Source organism: Arvicola amphibius, chromosome 2 (assembly GCF_903992535.2).
Source record: "Arvicola amphibius chromosome 2, mArvAmp1.2, whole genome shotgun sequence".
NCBI classification, from domain to species: Eukaryota; Metazoa; Chordata; class Mammalia; order Rodentia; family Cricetidae; genus Arvicola; species Arvicola amphibius.
In genome coordinates this window covers 56,682,114-56,701,884 of record NC_052048.2, presented here as the reverse complement: position 1 = coordinate 56,701,884, position 19,771 = coordinate 56,682,114, and the positions used below count along the sequence as shown (strand labels likewise).

The following is a 19,771-nucleotide window of genomic DNA, read 5'->3' as shown; positions in this document are numbered from 1 at the left end:
GACTATAGGATCTGGCCTTTTCCGGCTCCCTCTCCTCAGCTGCCCAAGGAACTAGCTGGGGGCATCTCCCTGGATACCTGGGAACCTCTCTAGAGTCAAGTCTCTTGCCAACCCTAAAATGGCTCCCTTAATTAAAATATATACTTCCCTGCTCCCATATCCACCCTTCCTATATCCCAACCATCCCATTCACCCAAGCTCTCCCCATCCTCCCCTTCACACTTTTCTCTCCCCATCTCCCCTTACCCCCATACCACCCCGCCCCCAAGTTCCAAATTTTTGCCCGGCAATCTTGACTACTTCCAATATCCAGGAGGATAACTATCTGTTTTGCTTTGGGTTCACCTTCTTATTTATTTTCTCTAGGATCATGAAATATAGGCTCAATGTCCTTTATGGCTAGAAACCAATTATGAGTGAGTACATCCCATGTTCATCTTTTTGGGTCTGGGTTACCTCACTCAGAATAGTGTTTTCTATTTCCATCCATTTGCATGCAAAATTCAAGATGTCATTGTTTTTTACCGCCAAGTAGTACTCTAATATGTATATTCCACAGTTTCTTCACCCATTCTTCCACTGAAGGGAATCTAGGTTGTTTCCAGGTTCTGGATATTACAAATAATGCTGCTATGAACATAGCTGAACAAATGCTTTTGTAATATGATAGGGCATCTCTTGGGTATATTCCCAAGAGTGGAATTGCTGGGTCTTGGAGTAGGTTGATCCCGAATTTCCTGAGAAACTGCCACACTGTTTTCCAAAGTGGTTGCACAAGTTTGCATTCCCACCAGCAATGGATAAGTGTACCCCTTACTCCACAACCTCTCCAGCAAAAGCTATCATTGGTGTTTTTGATTTTAGCCAATCTGACAGTTGTAAGATGGTATCTCAAAGTTGTTTTGATTTGCATTTCCCTGATTGCTAAGGATGTTGAGCATGACCTTAAGTGTCTTTTGGCCATTTGAACTTCTTCTGTTGAGAATTCTCTGTTCAATTCAGTGCCCCATTTTTTAAATTGGATTAATTATCATTTAAAAGTCTAGTCTCTTGAGTTCCTTATATATTTTGGAGATCAGACCTTTGTCTGTTGCGGGGTTGGTGAAGATCTTTTCCCAGTCAGTAGGCTGCCTTTTTGTCTTAGTGACAGTGTCCTTTGCTTTACAGAAGCTTCTCAGCTTCAGGAGGTCCCATTTATTCAATGTTGCCTTAATGTCTGTGCTGCTGGAGTTATACATAGGAAGCGGTCTCCTGTGCCCATATGTTGTAGAGTACTTCCCACTTTCTCCTCTGTCAGGTTCAGTGTGTTCAGACTAATATTGAGGTCTTTAATCTATTTGGACTTGAGTTTTGTGCATGGTGATAGATATAGATCTACTTTCATTCTTCTACAGGTTGACATCCAGTTATGCCAGCACCATTTGTTGAAGATGACCTTTTTCTTCCATTGTGTACTTTTAGCTCCTTTATCAAAAATCAGGTGTTCATAGGTTTGTGGGTTAAGATCTGGGTCTTCCATTTGATACCATTGGTCGACTTCTTTGTTTTTATGCCAATACCAAGCTGTTTTCAATACTGTAGCTCTGTAATAGAGTTTGAAGTCAGGGATGGTAATGCCTCCAGAAGTTCCTTTATTGTATAAGATTGTTTTGGCTATCCTGGGTTTCTTGTTTTTCCATATAAAGTTGATTATTGTCCTCTCAAGATCTGTGAAGAATTTTGATGGGACCTTGATGGGGATTGCATTGAATCTATAGATTGCTTTTGGTAGAATTGCCATTTTTACTATGTTGATTCTCCCAATCCAAGAGCAAGGGAGATCCTTCCATTTTCTGGTATCCTCTTCAATTTCTTTCTTCAAAGACTTAAAGTTCTTGTCAAATAGATCTTTCACTTCCTTGGTTAGAGTTACCCCAAGATATTTTATGCTATTTGTGGCTATCGTGAAAGGTGATACTTCTCTGATTTCCCTCTCTGCTTCCTTATCCTTTGTGTATAGGAGGGCAACTGTTTTTTTTGGAGTTGATCTTGTAACCTGCCACGTTACTGAAGGAGTTTATCAGCTGTAGGAGTTCTTTGGTGGAGTTTTTGGGGTCACTTATGTACACTATCATATCATCTGCAAATAACAAAAGTTTAACTTCTTCCTTTCCAATTCAAATCCCCTTGATCCCCTTGTGTTGTCTTGTTGCTATTGCTAGTACTTCAAGCACTATATTGAAGAGATAAGGAGAGAGTGGACAGCCTTGTCGTGTTCCTGAATTTAGTGGGATGGCCTTGAGTTTCTCTCCATTTAATTTGATGTTAGCTGTTGGCTTGCTGTAAATAGCCTTTATTATATTTAGGAATGACCCTTGTATCCCTAATCTCTCCAAGACCTTTATCATAAAGGGGTGTTGAATTTTGTCAAATGCTTTTTCAGCATCTAATGAGATGATCATATGTTTTTTTTCCTTCAGTTTATTTATATGATGGATTACATTGATAGATTTTCGTATGTTGAACCAGCCCTGCATCACTGGGATGGAGCCTACTTGATCGTAGTGGATAATTTTTCTAATGTGTTCTTGGATTTGGTTTGCCAGTATTTTCTTGAGAATTTTTGCATCGATGTTCATGAGTGAGATTGGCCTGTAATTCTCTTTCTTGGTTGAGTCTTTGTGTGGTTTAGGTATCAGGGTAACTGTAGCTTCATAAAAGGAATTTGGCAATGACTGTTCTGTTTCTATATTATGAAATACCTTAAGGAGTATAGGTATTAGGTCTTGGAAGTTCTGGTAGAATTCTGCATTGAAACCATCTGGTCCTGGGCTTTTTTGGGTAGGGAGGTTTTTGATAACAGTTTCCAATTCTTCGCGACTAACAGAACTATTTAGATTATTCACCTGGTCCTGGTTTATCTTTGGTATATGGTACTTATCTAAAAAAAGTCCATTTCTTTTACATTTTCCAATTTTGTGGCATACAGGCTTTTGTAGGAAGATCTAATGATTCTCTGAATTTCCTCTGTGTCTGTGGTTATGTCCCCCTTTTCATTTCTGATCTTATTAATTTGCTTGTTCTCTCTCTGCCGTTTGATTAGTTTGGCTAGGGGTTTATCAATCTTGTTGATTTTCTCCAAGAACCAGCTTTTTGTTTCATTGATTCGTTGGAATGTTTTCTGTGTTTCTATTTTGTTGATTTCCGCCCTCAGTTTGATTATTTCCAGTCTTCTACTCCTCCTAGGTGAGTCTGCTTCTTTTTTTTTCTAGAGCTTTCAGGTGTGCTGTTAAGTCTCCAATGAGTTCTTTCTTCATTTTCTTTAAGTGGGCACTTAGTGCTATGAACTTTCCTCTTAGCACTGCTTTCATTGTGTCCCATAGGTTTGAGTATGTTGTGTCTTTATTTTTATTAAATTCAAGGAAGACTTTAATTTCTTTCTATATATCTTCCTTGAACCAGGTGTGGTTCAGTAGTTGACTGTTCAGTTTCCATGTGTTTGTAGGCTTTCTGGGGGTAGCATTGTTGTTGAATTCTAATTTTAATCCATGGTGATCCGATAAGACACACGTGGTTACTAATATTTTTTTGTAACTGTGGAAGTTTGCTTTGTTACCGAGTATGTGGTCAATTTTCAAGAAGGTTCCATGAGCCGCAGAGAAGAAGGTATATTCTTTCCTATTTGGGTGGAATGATCTATAGATTTCTGTTAAGTCCATTTGGTTCATTACCTCCATTAAGTCTTTTAATTCTCTGTTAGGTTTCTGTCTGATTGACCTGTCCATTGGTGAGAGAGGAGTGTTGAAGTCTTCTACTATTAGTGTGCGTGGTTCGATGGCTGCCTTGAGTTCTAGTAATGTTTCTTTTACATAAGTGGGTGTTTTTATATTAGGGGCATAGATATTCAGGATTGAGACTTCATTCTGATGGATTTTTCCTGTTATGAGTATAAACTGTCCCTTTCCATCTCTTCTGATTGATTTTACTTTGAAGTCAACTTTGTTAGAAATTAGTATGGCCACACCCGCTTGTTTCTTAGGTCCATTTGCTTGATAAACCTTTTCCCAACCCTTTACTCCGAGTAGATGTCTGTCTTTGTGGTTGAGGTGTGTTTCTTGTAAATAGCATAATGTTGGATCCTGTTTTCGTATCCAATCTCTTAGCCTGTGCCTTTTTATAGGTGAATTGAGTCCATTGATGTTAAGTGATATTAATGACCAGTGGTTGTTAACTCCGGTCATCATTTTTTTTGGTAGTAGAGATTGTGTGTTTCCCTTCTTTGAGATGTGCTGGTGAAGGGTCGCTAGATGTCTGAGTTATTGTGGGCATTGCTGGACTCCTTGGTTTGTGATTTTCCTTCTATTTCTTTGTGTAAGGCTGGATTTGTGACTACATATTGTTTAAATTTGTTTTTATCCTGGAAAATTTTGTTTTCTCCATTTATAGTGAATGTAAACTTGGCTGGGTATAGTAGTCTGGGCTTGCATTCATGGTCTCTTAGTTTCTGCAGAACATCTATCCAGGACCTTCTGGCTTTCATGGTTTCCATAGAGAAGTCAGGTGTAAGTCTGATAGGTTTACCTTTATAAGTTACTTGACCTTTTTCCTTTGCAACTCTTAATATTCTTTCTTTATTCTGTATATTTTATGTTTTGATTATTATATGGCAAGGGGATTTTTATTTTGATCCAGTCTATTCGGTGTTCTGTATGCTTCTAGAACCTTCATAGGAATATCTTTCTTTAGATTGGGAAAGTTTTCTTCTATAATTTTATTAAATATATTTTCTGGACCATTGAGCTGTACTTCTTCTCCTTCTTCTACCCCTATTATTCTTAGGTTTGGTCTTTTTATTGTATCCCAGATTTCCTGAATGTTTTGTGATGAGAATTTGTTTGATTTGCTGTTTTCTTTGATCAGTGCATTTATTTTCTCTATGGTATCTTCAGAATCTAAGATTCTTTCTTCTATCTCTTGTATTCTGTTGGTTATGCTTGTTACTGTAGTCTCTGTTCATTTACCTAGATTCTCCATATCCAGCTGGCCCTCGATTTGTGTTTTCTTCTGAAAGACCCCCCCTAAGGGACCTCCTCCCTCAGGAAGAGACCCCCTACTCAAAGACCAAGCCAAGACCACGGATGCAAATGGCAAGAGGTTTATTGAGTTGACACAGGTACCTGTGGGCGACAAAGCCTCTCAGAAGACTTGCAAGCCCTCAGGCTGGAGAAGGGCCTTTTTATAGGGAAAAGGGCAGCAGAAGCAGGCATACAGAAGCAGATGCATGGTTACAGGGATTTCATTGGTCAGTTTGAATGTGGTCATGGTTTACTTGAGGGCAACTTCCCTTGGGTACCAGGAGGTCTGATAATATCTAAGTGGGCTCCATCTAGGGCACAGGTGGTTTTCCCCAGAATGTTCCATTCCCCATGTCTGACATCCACAACGTTGGGGCACTGACTTTACCCTGAACTTATACTTGTTTATGTGTAAGCCTTGCAAAATGGCGTTACTGCAGTCAAGCGGGGTTTTAATATTGTAGCAGGGGCTGTAGGGGTCTTTCACTTCCTTGCCTCCATTTCAGTTTTCAAGTATTGAACTGTTTCCATTATCTGTTTGATTGTTTTTCCTTGGTTTCCTAGGATATCATTTACGGATTTACTCAGTTCTTCAAACTTTTGTTATTCTTCTCATCCATTTCTTTAAGGGAGTTTTTCACCTCCTGTTTAAGGGCCTCTATCACTTTCATAAAGTCAATTTTTTCTACTTCTTCTTGATTGAGGTGTTCAAATCCTCCTGTTGTAAGATTGCTGGGTTCTGGAGATTTCATGTTGTTTTTCAGATTGTTAGAGGAATTCTTGCATTGGTGCCTGCCCATCTCTTCTTCCAAATGCTCCTCTATGGATCTTCTTTTACAGAATCAGGTGTCCTTGCTTGCCTAGGAGCTCACAGACAAAGGGCCTATCTTGTTGCAGGCAGGCTATTGAAAGAAAGAAACTCTGGCCTGCCCGTTTGCACTCTCTACTCAGTCCCAGCGCCCTGATCAGGCTGAGCTGGAGATGTTATGAACCCGAAGAGGGGAGGAAGAAGGGACGGTTTTTCTGGATGCAAGCTGGGTGGGGTAGGAAGAGAGAGGCAGTAGCCAGGGAGAATAGCCCCAGCTGGAAGACCAGGAAGTGTAGGGGGTTAGGGAGTGGAGTGGCTGTGCTCTGTCTCCCGGGCTGCTGCCGTGGGGTCAGGAATTCACTCACCTCCCGGATGTGTCTTCTGGTTCTAAAATCAGGTGTCTTTGTTGGCCAGGGAGTTCGGAAAGGGCCTACCTTGCTGTAGGCAAGCTATTGAAACAAAGAAACTCCTGCCCGCTGGTTGCACTCCCTACCCATCCCAGGGCCCAGATCAGGCTGAGCTGGAGATGTTATAAACCCGAAGAGGGGAGGAAGAAGAGACAGTTTTTCTGGATGCAAGCTGGGTGGGGTAGGAAGAGAGAGGCAGTAACCAGGGAGAATAGCCACAGCTGGAAGACTAGGAAGTGTAGGTAACCTGTTTCTCTTTATCTACCTTTTGCCTCAGGGATTATGTTTCTGACTTCTGTAACACTTTTTACTGTTTCTTGTGTCTGGCTGACTGGCAGTGTAAACAAATGTAACATGTCTTTTCCTAGTTAAATGATATTTTACAACAGCGTGGTTCCTTGTACATAGTTCTGTTTTGATAGCTATGTAATTCCTTTTCTTTTGGATCATATGACTATTTATGACAAGAAATGTTTTCTTCTTTAATTTGTAAAAATAGATATAAGAGAGAAAGATGAAATATTGAAAGGTGTTAAAAGTAGTCACATACTTAAAAGTTATGTGGGCTATCCCAGGCCATGATGTGTAAGAGCCACCTCACAGAACTCCCTTAAAGACTCATTGATGCGTGTGCACACATGTGCACACATACACGCACACATGTGCATGTACTCCTTATCATATCTCAAAGGGAATGTGGTTTAATTTTCTGTTACACGTTTGCCACCACATGTGTTAAAGTAAATAATTTTAAGAGAAAAAACACAACTTCATATTTTCATGTACACCAAATCACATAAACATTATGCCATGATTGACAGCTCTAACGCTAGCACATTGGCTCTTCTTATAGGAACTTACCCATCAATGAATATTCAAACATTTAGCACCCTCTCACACATAGACCTCAACAAGTTACCTTTATATATTTTAGTACTCATAAACACAAAAGGACTGACAGTGGCATAGATATGGCCCACTAAGAGTTGAATGCAGTAAAATGTTGAATCATCCAGGAACATGGTTCTTGAGCAGGAGACAATGCTGTCCAGGAGGGACATCAACACAAAGAAGCTCAGGAGCAGCAGGATGGACCAGGAGGCCCTTAGCTCTGGAGAGGCTTTTGGAGAGAGGCTGGTGCTGTGAAGATGCTGGGACAGCTTCTTGTGCCTGCACAGGAGAGTCAGCATGTACCCACTGGAGAGGGCCATGAGACCAATAAGAAAGGCTTCCCTGAGGGCCAGCAGTGTGGAAAATATACTTTGCATGAGATAACTCATGGGTAGAATAGAGCAGGACTGAGTAACAAACATAAAGTTATTCAAGGTCAAATTGGGTGTGGCGATAATGGACACTAAGAGGTGACTACTAATGAACATATAAAAAATGCTCAGGAGAAGAAGGGCACATGAGATGTGATAGGGAGATTTATGCTTGAAATTTGCCAAACAGGAGCTTCTGGGACTGAGGATGATAGCCTGGAGCACACTCAACAGGCTGGTGGTACACAGGGAGAGACCCCTAAAAACTCTGTACAAGTAGACGAGGAATTTACATGTGATGTCATCCCATCCCTGCCAAGAAATAAAAATGTCTGTAGCTGTGACCGCCATGATCAGTAGCATCAGTAGGTGGATTAAGGCCAAGAGACCAATGGGCAGGTCAGTGGGTTTGGGCCTGTGCCCACCAAAGAACTTGAGGATGTGGAAGAGAAGAAGGATGCTGTTGGCTGAGATCCCAATGCCAATTTCAGAGAGAAGGGTGTTCCTCAAGCTGGAACTCGTGTGGAGTCTGCTGTTCTCTGTCATCTTATGTGGGCACAAACAGTGGCTGAGAAGATGCAACAATGATACCATGAGCACAACCACATGGAGCCTCCTGACAGCTCTGCTGCCTCGGGGAACACGCAGATGCCCACACCTGTTCCACTGAAGATCTCAGTTCCACCTCACACTCCACTGACCGTCCTCACGCTACCACGTGTCCTAAGCTTCAGAGCCGTGGCTGGATGCTGTGTTCCATGGTGGCCGCATCAGTGCGTGAGCTCCTTCCGCATTAAAAACAGCATCCATCAGAAATGAGGTCTTTTTGCATTTCCCATGGTTGGGTTTTACAGGAGCAGGAGCAGGATCTTGGTTTTCATCCACAGCGTCTTGATTGCCAGGTCCATTGTAGACAGAGCTTTACTATTCAGGGCGAGTTTGAATGCGGATGATTGTGTAAAGGAGGAAGTCAGCCCTTGGCAATGGCAGAGGGTCCAGGGATCGGGCATGCCTGTATTCTATTCAAGGCTGTCTTTACTCGGTTTATTTATTGTAAACTCAAATTTCTTTCTTTTTTTTTTTTTTTTTTTGGTTTTTCAATACAGGGTTTCCCTGTAGTTTCTAGAGCCTGTCCTGGAACTAGCTCTTGTAGACCAGGCTGGCCTCGAACTCAGAGATCCACCTGCCTCTGCCTCCCGAGTGCTGGGATTAAAGGCGTGCGCCACCACCGCCCAGCTCAAATTTCTTAATATATTTTGGTGGCAAATGTTGGGAACTGTGAACTATGAATCCAGACATTTCACACCCCACACACCATCAGCAGTTTCCTGAGTGTGGCCTTTAGCCTGCTAAGGCTGGGTTCCAATTATCTCCTCTGGAACATATGGACAGTTATGTTCCTGTGTCAGGGAGACACTCGGTGTGTAAGAACATGCTTTATACACACAAAACATGGCCGTGTTCCAGCACATGATTGTCTCTGTCAGTGTTTCAGATTTTCTAATGCAGCGGCTTATGTTTGTGCTCTGAGAGAGCTAAGACAGCTCATAGTGATTGGTCAGCTCTATCCATGCCTGAAACAGAAGATAATCGGTAAATGAGAAAATAACTGAACACTGGAGCTGAGTCCTCTCCAGAGAACACTGATGGACAGTTCCGTGTTTGAGCGCTGCTCTGTGACTACATTTCCAGTGTTTCTAACCCCACCCCAGAGTGTTCCAGAGAATGCTGACGGACAGTTCAGTGTTTGATGTTAGGGACTATAGTTCTAAAAGATGATAGCAGGGACCATTATCCTAAGGATGTTTGCAGAGAGCCCCACATCCTAACTATCTTGAGAACTTTTTATTAACAGAACCTGCCTCACATCCTAACTATCTTGAGAACTGTTTTTTAAGGGAACCACAAAAAGAATGTTTCTGCTTGCACAAGGAACACCAGGTTTGCTAGCTGGTTACCTTTGCTACCCCCTACCCCCCACCCCAAGCCAAGTTCCTCATTCAAGGGCTATATAAGCTGTAACCTTCACCCTAATAAACGAGACCTTGACAAATGGAATCTTGCTTGGTCTCCTTTCTCTCTCCAGCCCATGTCTTTCAGGTAGCGCCCCTTCAGAGGACCCTGAATAGCTGACCCACAAAGCGGGGTTACAGTGGCGCCTGAACAAGGACCCTGAAGTATGTCCAACTAACTGGACGACGGAGGTGCAGTGCCGGGACGAAGGAAAATAAGGTCCTGATCAGCTGTGCTACTCGGACAGGTCTGCAGGATGAGGTAGGCGCAGGTTCATTGTCGTCTATAAAACATGGGACAGTCACTTTCAAAGGAAGAGAAATTCATACAGGAATTTCAACAGTCACTTAGGGAGAGAGGAGTAAGAGTTAAAAAAGAGAGATTTAGCTGAATTCTTTTGTTTTATAGATGAAAAATTCCCCTGGTTAATTTTAACCAGCCCAGGAATTCACCCCCAGACATGGGACAAGATAGGGAAAGATCTTAGTAAGGCTGTCCTCAGTTACTGGGCTCTTATTAGAGATGTAGAATAGAGAAAGAAATGTAGAAAAACAGAACAAAATTTAAATCGGGAGTAAAACTTTGTAAATAAGTTATAATTGGGATAAGGAAAAAGTATTCAGTTATATATGTTGGTAACTAAAGGGAGTAACAATGGAGCAGGAACAATGGCAGAGTTATTGAGAATCAGTAAGCATGATAGATGTAGAATTGCAACTTTTATTACATGCTAAATGAGTAAAAAAGGTAAAGAAAAAATGATTTTTGTGAAGAGCCACGTGCACACAGTCAGCTAACCTAACTCACCTGTGGGTAAAAGGCAAGCAGAAGCAAAAGTTTAGAGAGCAAATTTAACCTCACAGTCTATAGAACAGAGGAGAGGATTCAAAAATTCTCCTAATTCTATGATTTACAAGTTAACATAAAAAGATAGTTAAAAATCCGCCTGCCAGAGTTCGAGAAGGCAGTTTTAACAGGCAAAGTGAGCCTGTGTCCTACCCCCTGCCGTGCGGCGCAGCTTCAGCTAAAGAAAAAAAGACATGTTTAAATTAAGCTACCCTCTGAGATAAGCAAGTTAAAATGCTTCTTTTCCATTTCACAATTTTGCTTCTTTGTCAAAAATCTGCTGTTTGTAGGCAGGTGAATTTGTATTTGTGTCCAAGGTGGATTGATTTTAGTACTGTGGCTCTGTAGTAAAGTTTAAAGTCAGAGATTGTAATGCATTCTGAAGTTCCTTGATTGTACAGGATTTTAAGATTGTTTAGGCTATCCTGAGTTTTTATCTTTTCCTTATTAAGTTGAGGATTGTTTTTTTGAGTTCTATGAGAAATTTTGCTATAATTTTTAATGGACATTTACACTGAATCTATAGATTGCTTTCAGTGAGATTGTCATTTTTGCTGTTTCTTCTACTTTCCCAAGAAAATAGGAGATCTTTTTATTTTCTAATGTGTTAAATTTTTTCTTAAAAGAGTTAAAGTTCTTATCATACAAATTTTTCCATTTGTGTGGTCCGCTCTTGGGTGGGAGTCGAGTTGTCTCAGCTTGTGGTCCTTTCCTGCTGCCACATGTTGCTTCAGAGTGAACTGCTGAGACTCGGGCCTTACTAAATTTATCAAGGGCCAGAGTTATACTCTAACAAGTGATAATAGTTAAAAATAAAAACATTTACCCCTTCACAAGCAGAAATGATAGGACTCAAAACTTCTGTCCTGCTTGCTTAGAGTTACTCCAAGATATTTTGTGGTATTTATGGTTATTTAAAAGGATGATGTCTAATTTATCCTAGGTGTAAAAGAGATACATTCGGGTTGTTTTCAGATTCTGGCTATGATAAAGTAATTCTGCTGTAAGCATAGCTGAGCACATGTCCTTATGGTATGGTTGAAAAACTTTTGTATTTAAGACCAAAAGATATAGTAATCCTCCTGGATATTGGAAGTAGACACGATCGCCAGGCAAAATTGGGAACTTGAGGGTTGGGCGAGACTGGGCCAAGGGAAGATGGGGAGAGAAAAGTGTGAAGGGGAGAATGGGGGGAGCTCGGAGGAATGGGATGCTTGGGATACAGGAAGGGTGGATATGGGAGCAGGGAAGCATATATCTTAATTTAAGGAGCCACCTGAGGGTTGTCAAGAGACTTGACCCTAGAGGGGTTCCCAGGTTTCCAGGGAGACGCCCCCAGTTAGTTCCTTGGGCAGCTGAGGAGAGGGAGCCTAAAAGGCCAGTTCCTATAGCCATACTGATGAATTTCTTGCATATCACCATAGAACCTCCACCTTACGATAGATGAAGAAAATGACAGAGCCCCACATTGGAGCACCGGACTGAGCTCCCAAGGTCCTGATGAGGAGCAGAAGGAGAGAGAACATGAGGAAGAAAGTCAGGAACGTGAGGGGTGCGTTCACTCATGGAGACGGTGGGACAGAACTAATGGGAGATCACCAACTCCAGTTGGAATGGGACTGAATCTAAGTATTCCTCAGTTAAAGCCAACTATGAAGGCTGCAGCTTCTCAGGACAGAGGACTTAAAATTTCCTGTGCTGTTTGAATCAAGGAAGCCATGACCTTAGCCTTTGTGTCCTCCCGCAGTTACTCAAACTATGGACAACCCACCATCCATAGCATCACCAGAAAGAGGAGTGGTAGGTCACACCGGTTGTGCTTTATGCATATGACTTCAAGATGAGGTTACTCAGTCAGGATGTTTACTTTTGGCAAAATGCTAACTTTAAAACTAGGAAGACACTGGCGAGAGATGGCTGGCACACCAGGAAGGGAAAACCATCACCAAGCATATGCCAGCACTGTTTCTAGAGACCAAAATAAGTGAACTGGAATGTGATGGGCAAATCATGAAGAGCCTTTGGGATATGGAATGGCAGCTGTTTCTGAAAGACTGTGAGAATTGTATTTTTAAATTTTGAAACTTTGGAAGCCGTGTCTCTGGGCTCAGACTGGCAGCAAGAATGTCACCTGATGTTTCTAAATCACCCTCCAGAATCAGCAGGAGCAGAAGAACAGCATGGCACAGACTCCAACCACCAACACGGGACCCTACACAGTGCTGCACCACAACCTGCTTCCCTCACCACCCTGTGACGCCTGCTGAGAGCTTGGCTTTGCTGCCGAGGGCTCTGACCTCCCTGTCAGAGCATTCATTGCCTCACTGACAAGAGAAGTGAGTTCCTGCCCATCTCTTCACATAGTTCATGAAAAGATGGGGTTTGGGAAAAATCTGAACCCAAGTAGAGACAGCAGGACAGAGTGGCCCTGAAACAAAATGAGTTTCAGGTTTTTCCATTTTAAAAAATGATATACAGTGCATGGGAAGAACATAGAAAAAAGATAAAGCATCCAACCACTCTTCCCAGGACATCCCATTCCTGCTCTCAATGGGTCAGGGAAGGAACCTGCCACTGTGTTCAGTGCAATTTAACAATTATTGTCCTGGCAACCTCATCCTCATGGCTTCTCCGTGACAGTTCTTATCAGGCTGGTAGAGGCTAAGGACCAAGACCTTATTGATTTTTGGTAAATCAGTAAAATGCTTTGAAACTGACTACTTTTCCAGATATTCATTGTGAGTTACTTATTTCTTAGGAATAAATGTGGATCCAAAATTAATTTTGAGTGTCTATAAACTGAGGAAAAGAATATCCTAAGAAGAAAACACCCTTGTTGCCCTGCAGCACACAGTCCCTGTGCCGAGGGGCTGTCAGAGCTCCGCATCTCCTCTGCAGATGCTGACAACCTCCCTGAGCTCCACTGCTCCTCCTCCCACAGCCTGCCTGGGACCTGACCACCTTCTGAGTCTGCACCTATGTGCAGAGCACTTACCCAGACGGACGTGGGAGGTGAAGACTCTGTCTGAGGAGATTTGCCCAGGCTCAAGTAGAAGGGGTTTTAATACATCTCTGCTGTTTGTAATTTTAGTGTCTGTCGAAGGTGACAAGTTCCCGCTGGGGAGCACGGAAATGTGGCATCCCAGTGGAGCACCATGCCTGCCTGTCACAGTACTTACTCTGTGCTGGATAACAGCCATCTGGGGAGGGCTGGGCATAAACTATCTGAGCTCCCTTGCTGTATCTGTGAGAGGGATCAGTTGGCCCCATGATGCAAACAACCTGACTTTGCTCATTTTGAGCTCGAATGTAATCAGTCCCGACCTATTTCATATTTTCTGATGACCCTCACGTGGAGCACCTGGTTCCCAGATAGTGTTATTCTGGTGTCTCAGTTTCCATACTCCCAGCTTCAGGACTCAAGCTGTGAGTGGCTTTTACAAGTACATGTAAAATGAAGTAACATGATAAAGGAGAGGAAAAGGCAGAGCCTTGAGGTGATGCAGCCACAGACAGATGAAGGCTGCTGAGGCCAAGGCCAAGCCCAGGCTAGACTTCAGGCCCCAGAAGCCTGAGTGACCAGCCTCATCTTCACTTATGCAGCAGGAAGACTCACTCCTGAGCTGACAGAAATTCCCAGCAAGTTCACTCTGGTCTCTCGTGCCATTTATACAGTGTTGTACAGAACACTAGAAACCTGGGGACAAAATAGAACCCGCTGGATTCTACTTACAGCCAAGGTGGCAAACACCTACATTCCAGGCATTTAGGAGGTGGAGACAGGATTTGTGTTCAAAGCTGCAGAGAAATATCCTGTCAATAGAAACAGTTATTTTAGTGGATTCAGGAATAGTTCAGATATTAGAATTGGAAAACATACTTTAGAACAACAATTGCCAGTGTTAGAGGTTAATACAGATAGAAGGATGAAAAGATTAGTAACTTCCACAGAGAACTAGAAACCTAGAAGGACCTCAGTAGAAATAGAAGAACTAAAGGCTATAGATTTCCAACCTCTACTTCCATGTGGATGGGCCAGTGGGGATTGGAGACTGACGAAGAGCACAGTGGCCTTTAAAGCAAGTTGACAGGTGTTGATCGTCATGCACAGTTCACTTCAAGCCAGACCCAAAACTCCTCTACCTCCTGCCCATGGCTGGTATGACATGGCCTTTGAACACCCGTTGATAGCCAGTTACACTGTTCTGTCCCCGACAGCCCCTGAGAGGGTCTGGGGATGGTGTAGCAGAGATGGGACTGCTCTTTTAGGAAACCAAGGATAATACTTTGGAGAAGCCAATGAGATCTGAATACACTTTCCTGGTGCCAGTGTAGATGCATGTGGCTTTAGGAAAATGAGTCACCGCTCTGGGTCTTGGTTTCATGATTTTAAAGAAAAAGGAGTAGAAATTGCACTTTGGTTGTGGTGATTAAATAAGATAATACAAACACATTGATGCCTGGGTCCTTCCCCCCACTCCCCCACTGAGTGAAATCAGATGCCCGGAGCAGATCTTAGATGAACAGTAACAACACCCTCCCAAACCCTCCAAAAGGAAAAAGAAACAAAAAACAAAGGTGCAAAACAGTGGTTTTTTTTAAGACAGAGTTCCTTGTAGCTTTGGAACCTGTCCTGGAACTTGTTCCATAGATCAGGCTGGCCTCAAACTCACAGCAATAAACCTGTCTCTGCCTCCCAAGTGCTGGGATTAAAGGTTTGCACCACCACTGCCCAGAGAGGACCTGAGTTCTATCCCCAGAACCTGTGTAAAGGTGGAAGGAGAGAACTGAATCCACACGGTTGTCCTCTGACCTCTGTTGTAGAATATTATTTTAAGGTGTGTTACTTTTGTCTATGCTCTGGAACATTTGGTTAGTGATACAAAGATGTGTTTGATTAAATAAAATTCACCTGTGATCTGGAGGCTGAATCAGCACTAGCTGACAGGAAGTTGTAGGGAGGAGCCAGGTGGAGAAGGGTTTACGAGGAAGGGAGAGAAAGGGCACAAGGACTTCTTGGGAGCTGCAAGGAGATGAGCTAGGTGAGCTGCTTGCTATTCAGCTCTCTGGGAAGCAGGATTCTACCTCAACCTTTGAATCATGAGTTCTTTAGCAGGACAGAGATTTAGATAAATTCTCTGAGTAGTTTTGAAAGAGTCAGTGCCTGAGGGAACAGAATGTCCTCAGGCTGTGGCACTTGTAGCCTACCTCTGGTAGTGATATAGTTGCAGTTGCTGACTAGTAGCTTAAAAGGCAGCAACCGTTAAAGAAGAGGGCAATAATTGGCACTCCAGCAGGTGGTAGAACCACATGGAAGAAGGAATCATGCCAGCTGGCTTTGTTGCATTTGCCATCCAGAGCTCTCAACGGCCCTCTGCTGAGTCTGCTGTCTAAACTGCTCCAGGCTAGCAGTCCACTGCCACTTGCCTGGAGAAGTCAAAACCATGGGGAGAGATTTGGAAAATCCTTTAGGAGTGTGGGAGAGAGAGTTAGATAATATCGAAAAGAAATTTTTTTCTAAGTTAAGGATGGGAAACATAAACATGCAGGGTGCTAGGACTCTCTGTACTGCTACCTTCCAGGGTTTGAAGTTAGAAGCAGAATATGGGAAGGTTAATGAATGAACTGACACTGATACAATACCAATACTGCACACTATCAGTATAATAACTATCAGTAATAGCCTAAGTGTTTTCTGTGCTCAATGTGATAAGTAGATTAATAGGATGCAGGCCTTGGAAAAAATATACAAATGAAAAAAAATAAAAATGCTCAGATACAGACAGAAGAATTTAGAGGAGAATTTGCCACATCATTTCATGGTGAAACTGGAGAGGAAAGACCTAAGGTTATTAGAACACCGACTTTAATACATCCAGTTACTGTTCAACAACAACCAATAAATAACATGCATCCTCAAGGCTCTATAGAAGTTAATTGGAATCCTGTAGATATGCTAGACTTAAAGAGAGTTAGGGAAGCAGTAGTTTTATATGGTATGGATTCACCCTTTGTAAGACGGATGCTAAATTCTTGGGTAACTAGGAATGGAATTATTCCACAGGAATGGAAAGATTTAGTTTCAGCAGTGTTGGAAGCTGGTCCTCAATTACAATGAAGAACCTGGTGGAGAGAGGAAGCCAGGGCCCTGGAACAATGAGAAAGGGCTATAAGTCATGAGATGCTAGAAGGCATAAGATTTCCCAAGACCAAATTCTTGTTGAGGGTCAGAATGCTGATTTGAAAAGACAGTATATATTGGATGATAACATCCTGATTCTATATTGAATAGCAGCTTTGAATGCTTGGAACAGGTTGAAGAATCAGCAAAGAGGATTGAATCATTTACTAAAAGTATACAAGACCAGAAAGAAACTTCCACTGATTTTTCGCACAGATTAACATCAGCTATAAATAGAATGATATCTGATCCAGATGCTAGACAAACCATAATCGAATCTTTCACTTTTTAAAATGCTAATGTAGAATCTAAGAGAGCCATTATGCCTTTTAGGGTAAGGTCAGCACCCATAGAGGAATGGGTCACACATACAATTGATATTGTCCCCCATACTTCTAATGATGTTACTTGGATAGGAGCATTGCTTTCTAAAAATATGAAGAAAAATAAAGAAAAATCAAAATGTTAGACATTTTAATTGTTATACAAGGTCATCTGAAAAGGGAGCATAGGCAAATTGTTTCTAGAAATAATGTTTATAATAAAAATAATTCTAACAGAAGGCTCAGCCTTTTGGGGTATATAGAAGGTGTGGCAAAGGCCAGCATTAGACTGGTGAATATAGATCAAGAAGGAACAGACAAGGTAACCCTTTACCATCAGGAAATGCCCAGTGGGGCACCTCACAGGCCCAATGTCAAATGTAGTTCAATCGTTCCCTGATAGTATTAGAAAAACCCTCCCAAAACAATTAAATGATTGAATGTCTGTTGTTGAAAACCATACAGCTCTGGATGCCAGAACAACTATAGAAAATAATGGGAGAAACCATGAAGCAAATATTTTGGCAAACTTCTATAAGTGAACAAAGGCCAAAGTTAAAAATACAAATAAGTGGCCTAGAACTTGAGGATTTGGTAGATATAGGTGCAGATGTCACAATAATTGCACTAAAATCGTGGCATTCAGGTTGGCCTCTGCAGAAAGAAACTGTTTAGCTTTTAATGATTGGCAATTTGTCTCAAGAAAAACAAAAAACAAGATAAGATGAATGTATATGACCAGAAGGACAGATAAGAAAATTGAAACCATATGTGGCTAACAACAATGAATTTATGAGGATGTAATTTATTGCAGTTGTGGAAAAACACAGATTACTATTTCCCCAGTCTCAGAAACAAACTATAAAAAATAAGGAATGCTTATGAGGAAATATTAAAAGATACTATCAATTCAAGATACAGACCATTCAAGATGTACATAAGCATAGCATAAAAGCTGTTGGTATTTCAAAGGTACAACTGCCCTACCTTTAAAGTGGTAGACTGACAAGCCTGTATAGATGGAACAATGGGCTTTGACATTAAAAAAATTACAGGACTTATAACAGCTAGTAAAAGAACAGTTAAATGCTCAACATATTGAAGAATCACAAGTCCTTGGAATTTTCCTGTATTTGTTACTAAAAATAAATCTGGAAAATGAAGGATTGTAACAGATGTAAGATCCATAAATAAGATGATTCAGCCAATGGGCTCTTTACAATCTGGAACTCCCTTGCCTTCATTACCTAAGGGGTGGGCTATTATAGTTATTAATTTAAAAGACTACTTTTTTACTATACAATTTTTTTTTACTATACAGACAGATAGAGAAAAAATTGCCTTCACAGTGCCTACTTATATTAATTCTCAGCCTGTAAAGAGATATCAATAGAAAGTTCTCCCATGAGGGATGTTGAATAGTTCCACCCTGTGCCAATATTTTATATGACAGTCATTAGAAATAATTTGTGTACATTCTCCAATCTATAATTTACCATTATATGGATGATATCTTATTAGCTGAGTTAAATGCAGATACTTTAGAAAGAATGTTTGAAGAAATAAAAAAAATATTGCCTTGCTGGAAATTACAAATTGCTTGTGAGCAAATACAAATATGATATTCAATTGATTACATAGGAAATAAAATGTTTACAAAAATTCAACCACAAAAGGTAATAATCAGGGAATATCAATTGTAAACTCTTAATGACTTTCAAAAATTTCTGGGAGACATTTCTTGTCTTCAATTCACTATTGGAGTAACAACTTAAGAAATGAGTAATTTGTTTCAAACCATAAAAGATGACAAGGACTTAAATAGTCCAAGAGAATTATCAGCTGAAGCTAAGAGAGAATTGACTTTGGTGTAAAACAAATTACAGGTTGGTCATGTGGGTCATATGGATCTAGAGCTTGATTGCATTTTGGTTATTTTACACTTTATGCATTCCGAGGGAAGATGCTATCTTAAAGTAATTTTTTTAGCCAAACAAGCAGAATAAAAACTTAAAGACCTATGTGGAAAAGGTTTCTGAATTGATTCTAAAAGGAAAATTAAGATTTCATCAATTGAAAGAAATGGACCCAGCAGAAATTGTAGTACCTCTTACTGATGCTGAAATTGCTTCATTATGAGCAGAAAATAAAAACTGCCAAAGACTAGACTAGAACAGTGGAAGACTAGAACAATGTGGTAAACCAATGAGCTCTACTATAACAAGGTCCAAAAACATTGTTAAACATTTTATCTTATTCATGGAACCATTGTTCTTCTGTAATGAGCCCTAACTTGAGTCAGAATAAGTGGAGACTACATTCACAAGAGCAGCAGCAAAAAACAGTCATGTGACTAAGTTCTAGATGGTGGGCTGGTAATTGACAGGAGCATCCCTGCCTTTCTTACCTGTAGCTGACCTAATGTGAAGATGGAAACTGAAGCTGCATTTAAGGCAAAGGGACAAATGGGTCATCAGATAAAGGAGTAAGTCATGAAACAAAACAATCCCACACCAATGTGGAATTATGATTAATAAAAGGGTTATTTATTTAAAGGGAAAAAACTTACAGGTCACTGTCCTAGACAACAGCCTCCTGTATGACCAGGAAAAGCATCTGATAGCCTGAAGTGGACTCTGAAGCAAGAGAGAGAGAGAGAGAGAGAGAGAGAGGGGGGGGGGCTGCCACTGCTTATTTTTAAAGCAAAAGATACCACACCCCAGTGGGCTGGTATCTCAAAGGCTATTGGCTAAAAGGAGCAAAAGTAGCTCCCGCAGCAATCAGAAATTGCAAAGTGCAAAATAAAAAGATACTGGGTCTCCAATGCCTTGAAAAGCCATGGAACTCATAGTTTACTGTTGAAAGATAAATATTTTG

At 41.2% G+C, this 19,771-nt stretch overlaps 1 protein-coding gene across 1 annotated transcript; it reads right to left on the bottom strand.

The window, feature by feature from the left end:
* Positions 1-7,144: 7,144 nt before the first annotated feature.
* Positions 7,145-17,458, bottom strand: LOC119807961 (vomeronasal type-1 receptor 94-like). Its single transcript, XM_038320220.1, has 2 exons — positions 17,431-17,458; positions 7,145-8,082 (listed from the first exon to the last, which is right to left on the bottom strand). The coding sequence occupies exon 2, from the start codon at positions 8,075-8,077 to the stop codon at positions 7,145-7,147; it is 933 nt and encodes a 310-aa protein (XP_038176148.1). The 5' UTR covers positions 8,078-8,082; positions 17,431-17,458.
* Between the last annotated feature and the right edge of the window lie 2,313 nt (positions 17,459-19,771).

Coding starts and splice junctions, on each gene's coding strand:
- LOC119807961 (XM_038320220.1), bottom strand. CDS start 8,077: ATGACAGAGAACAGCAGACTCCACACGAGTTCCAGCTTGAGGAACACC.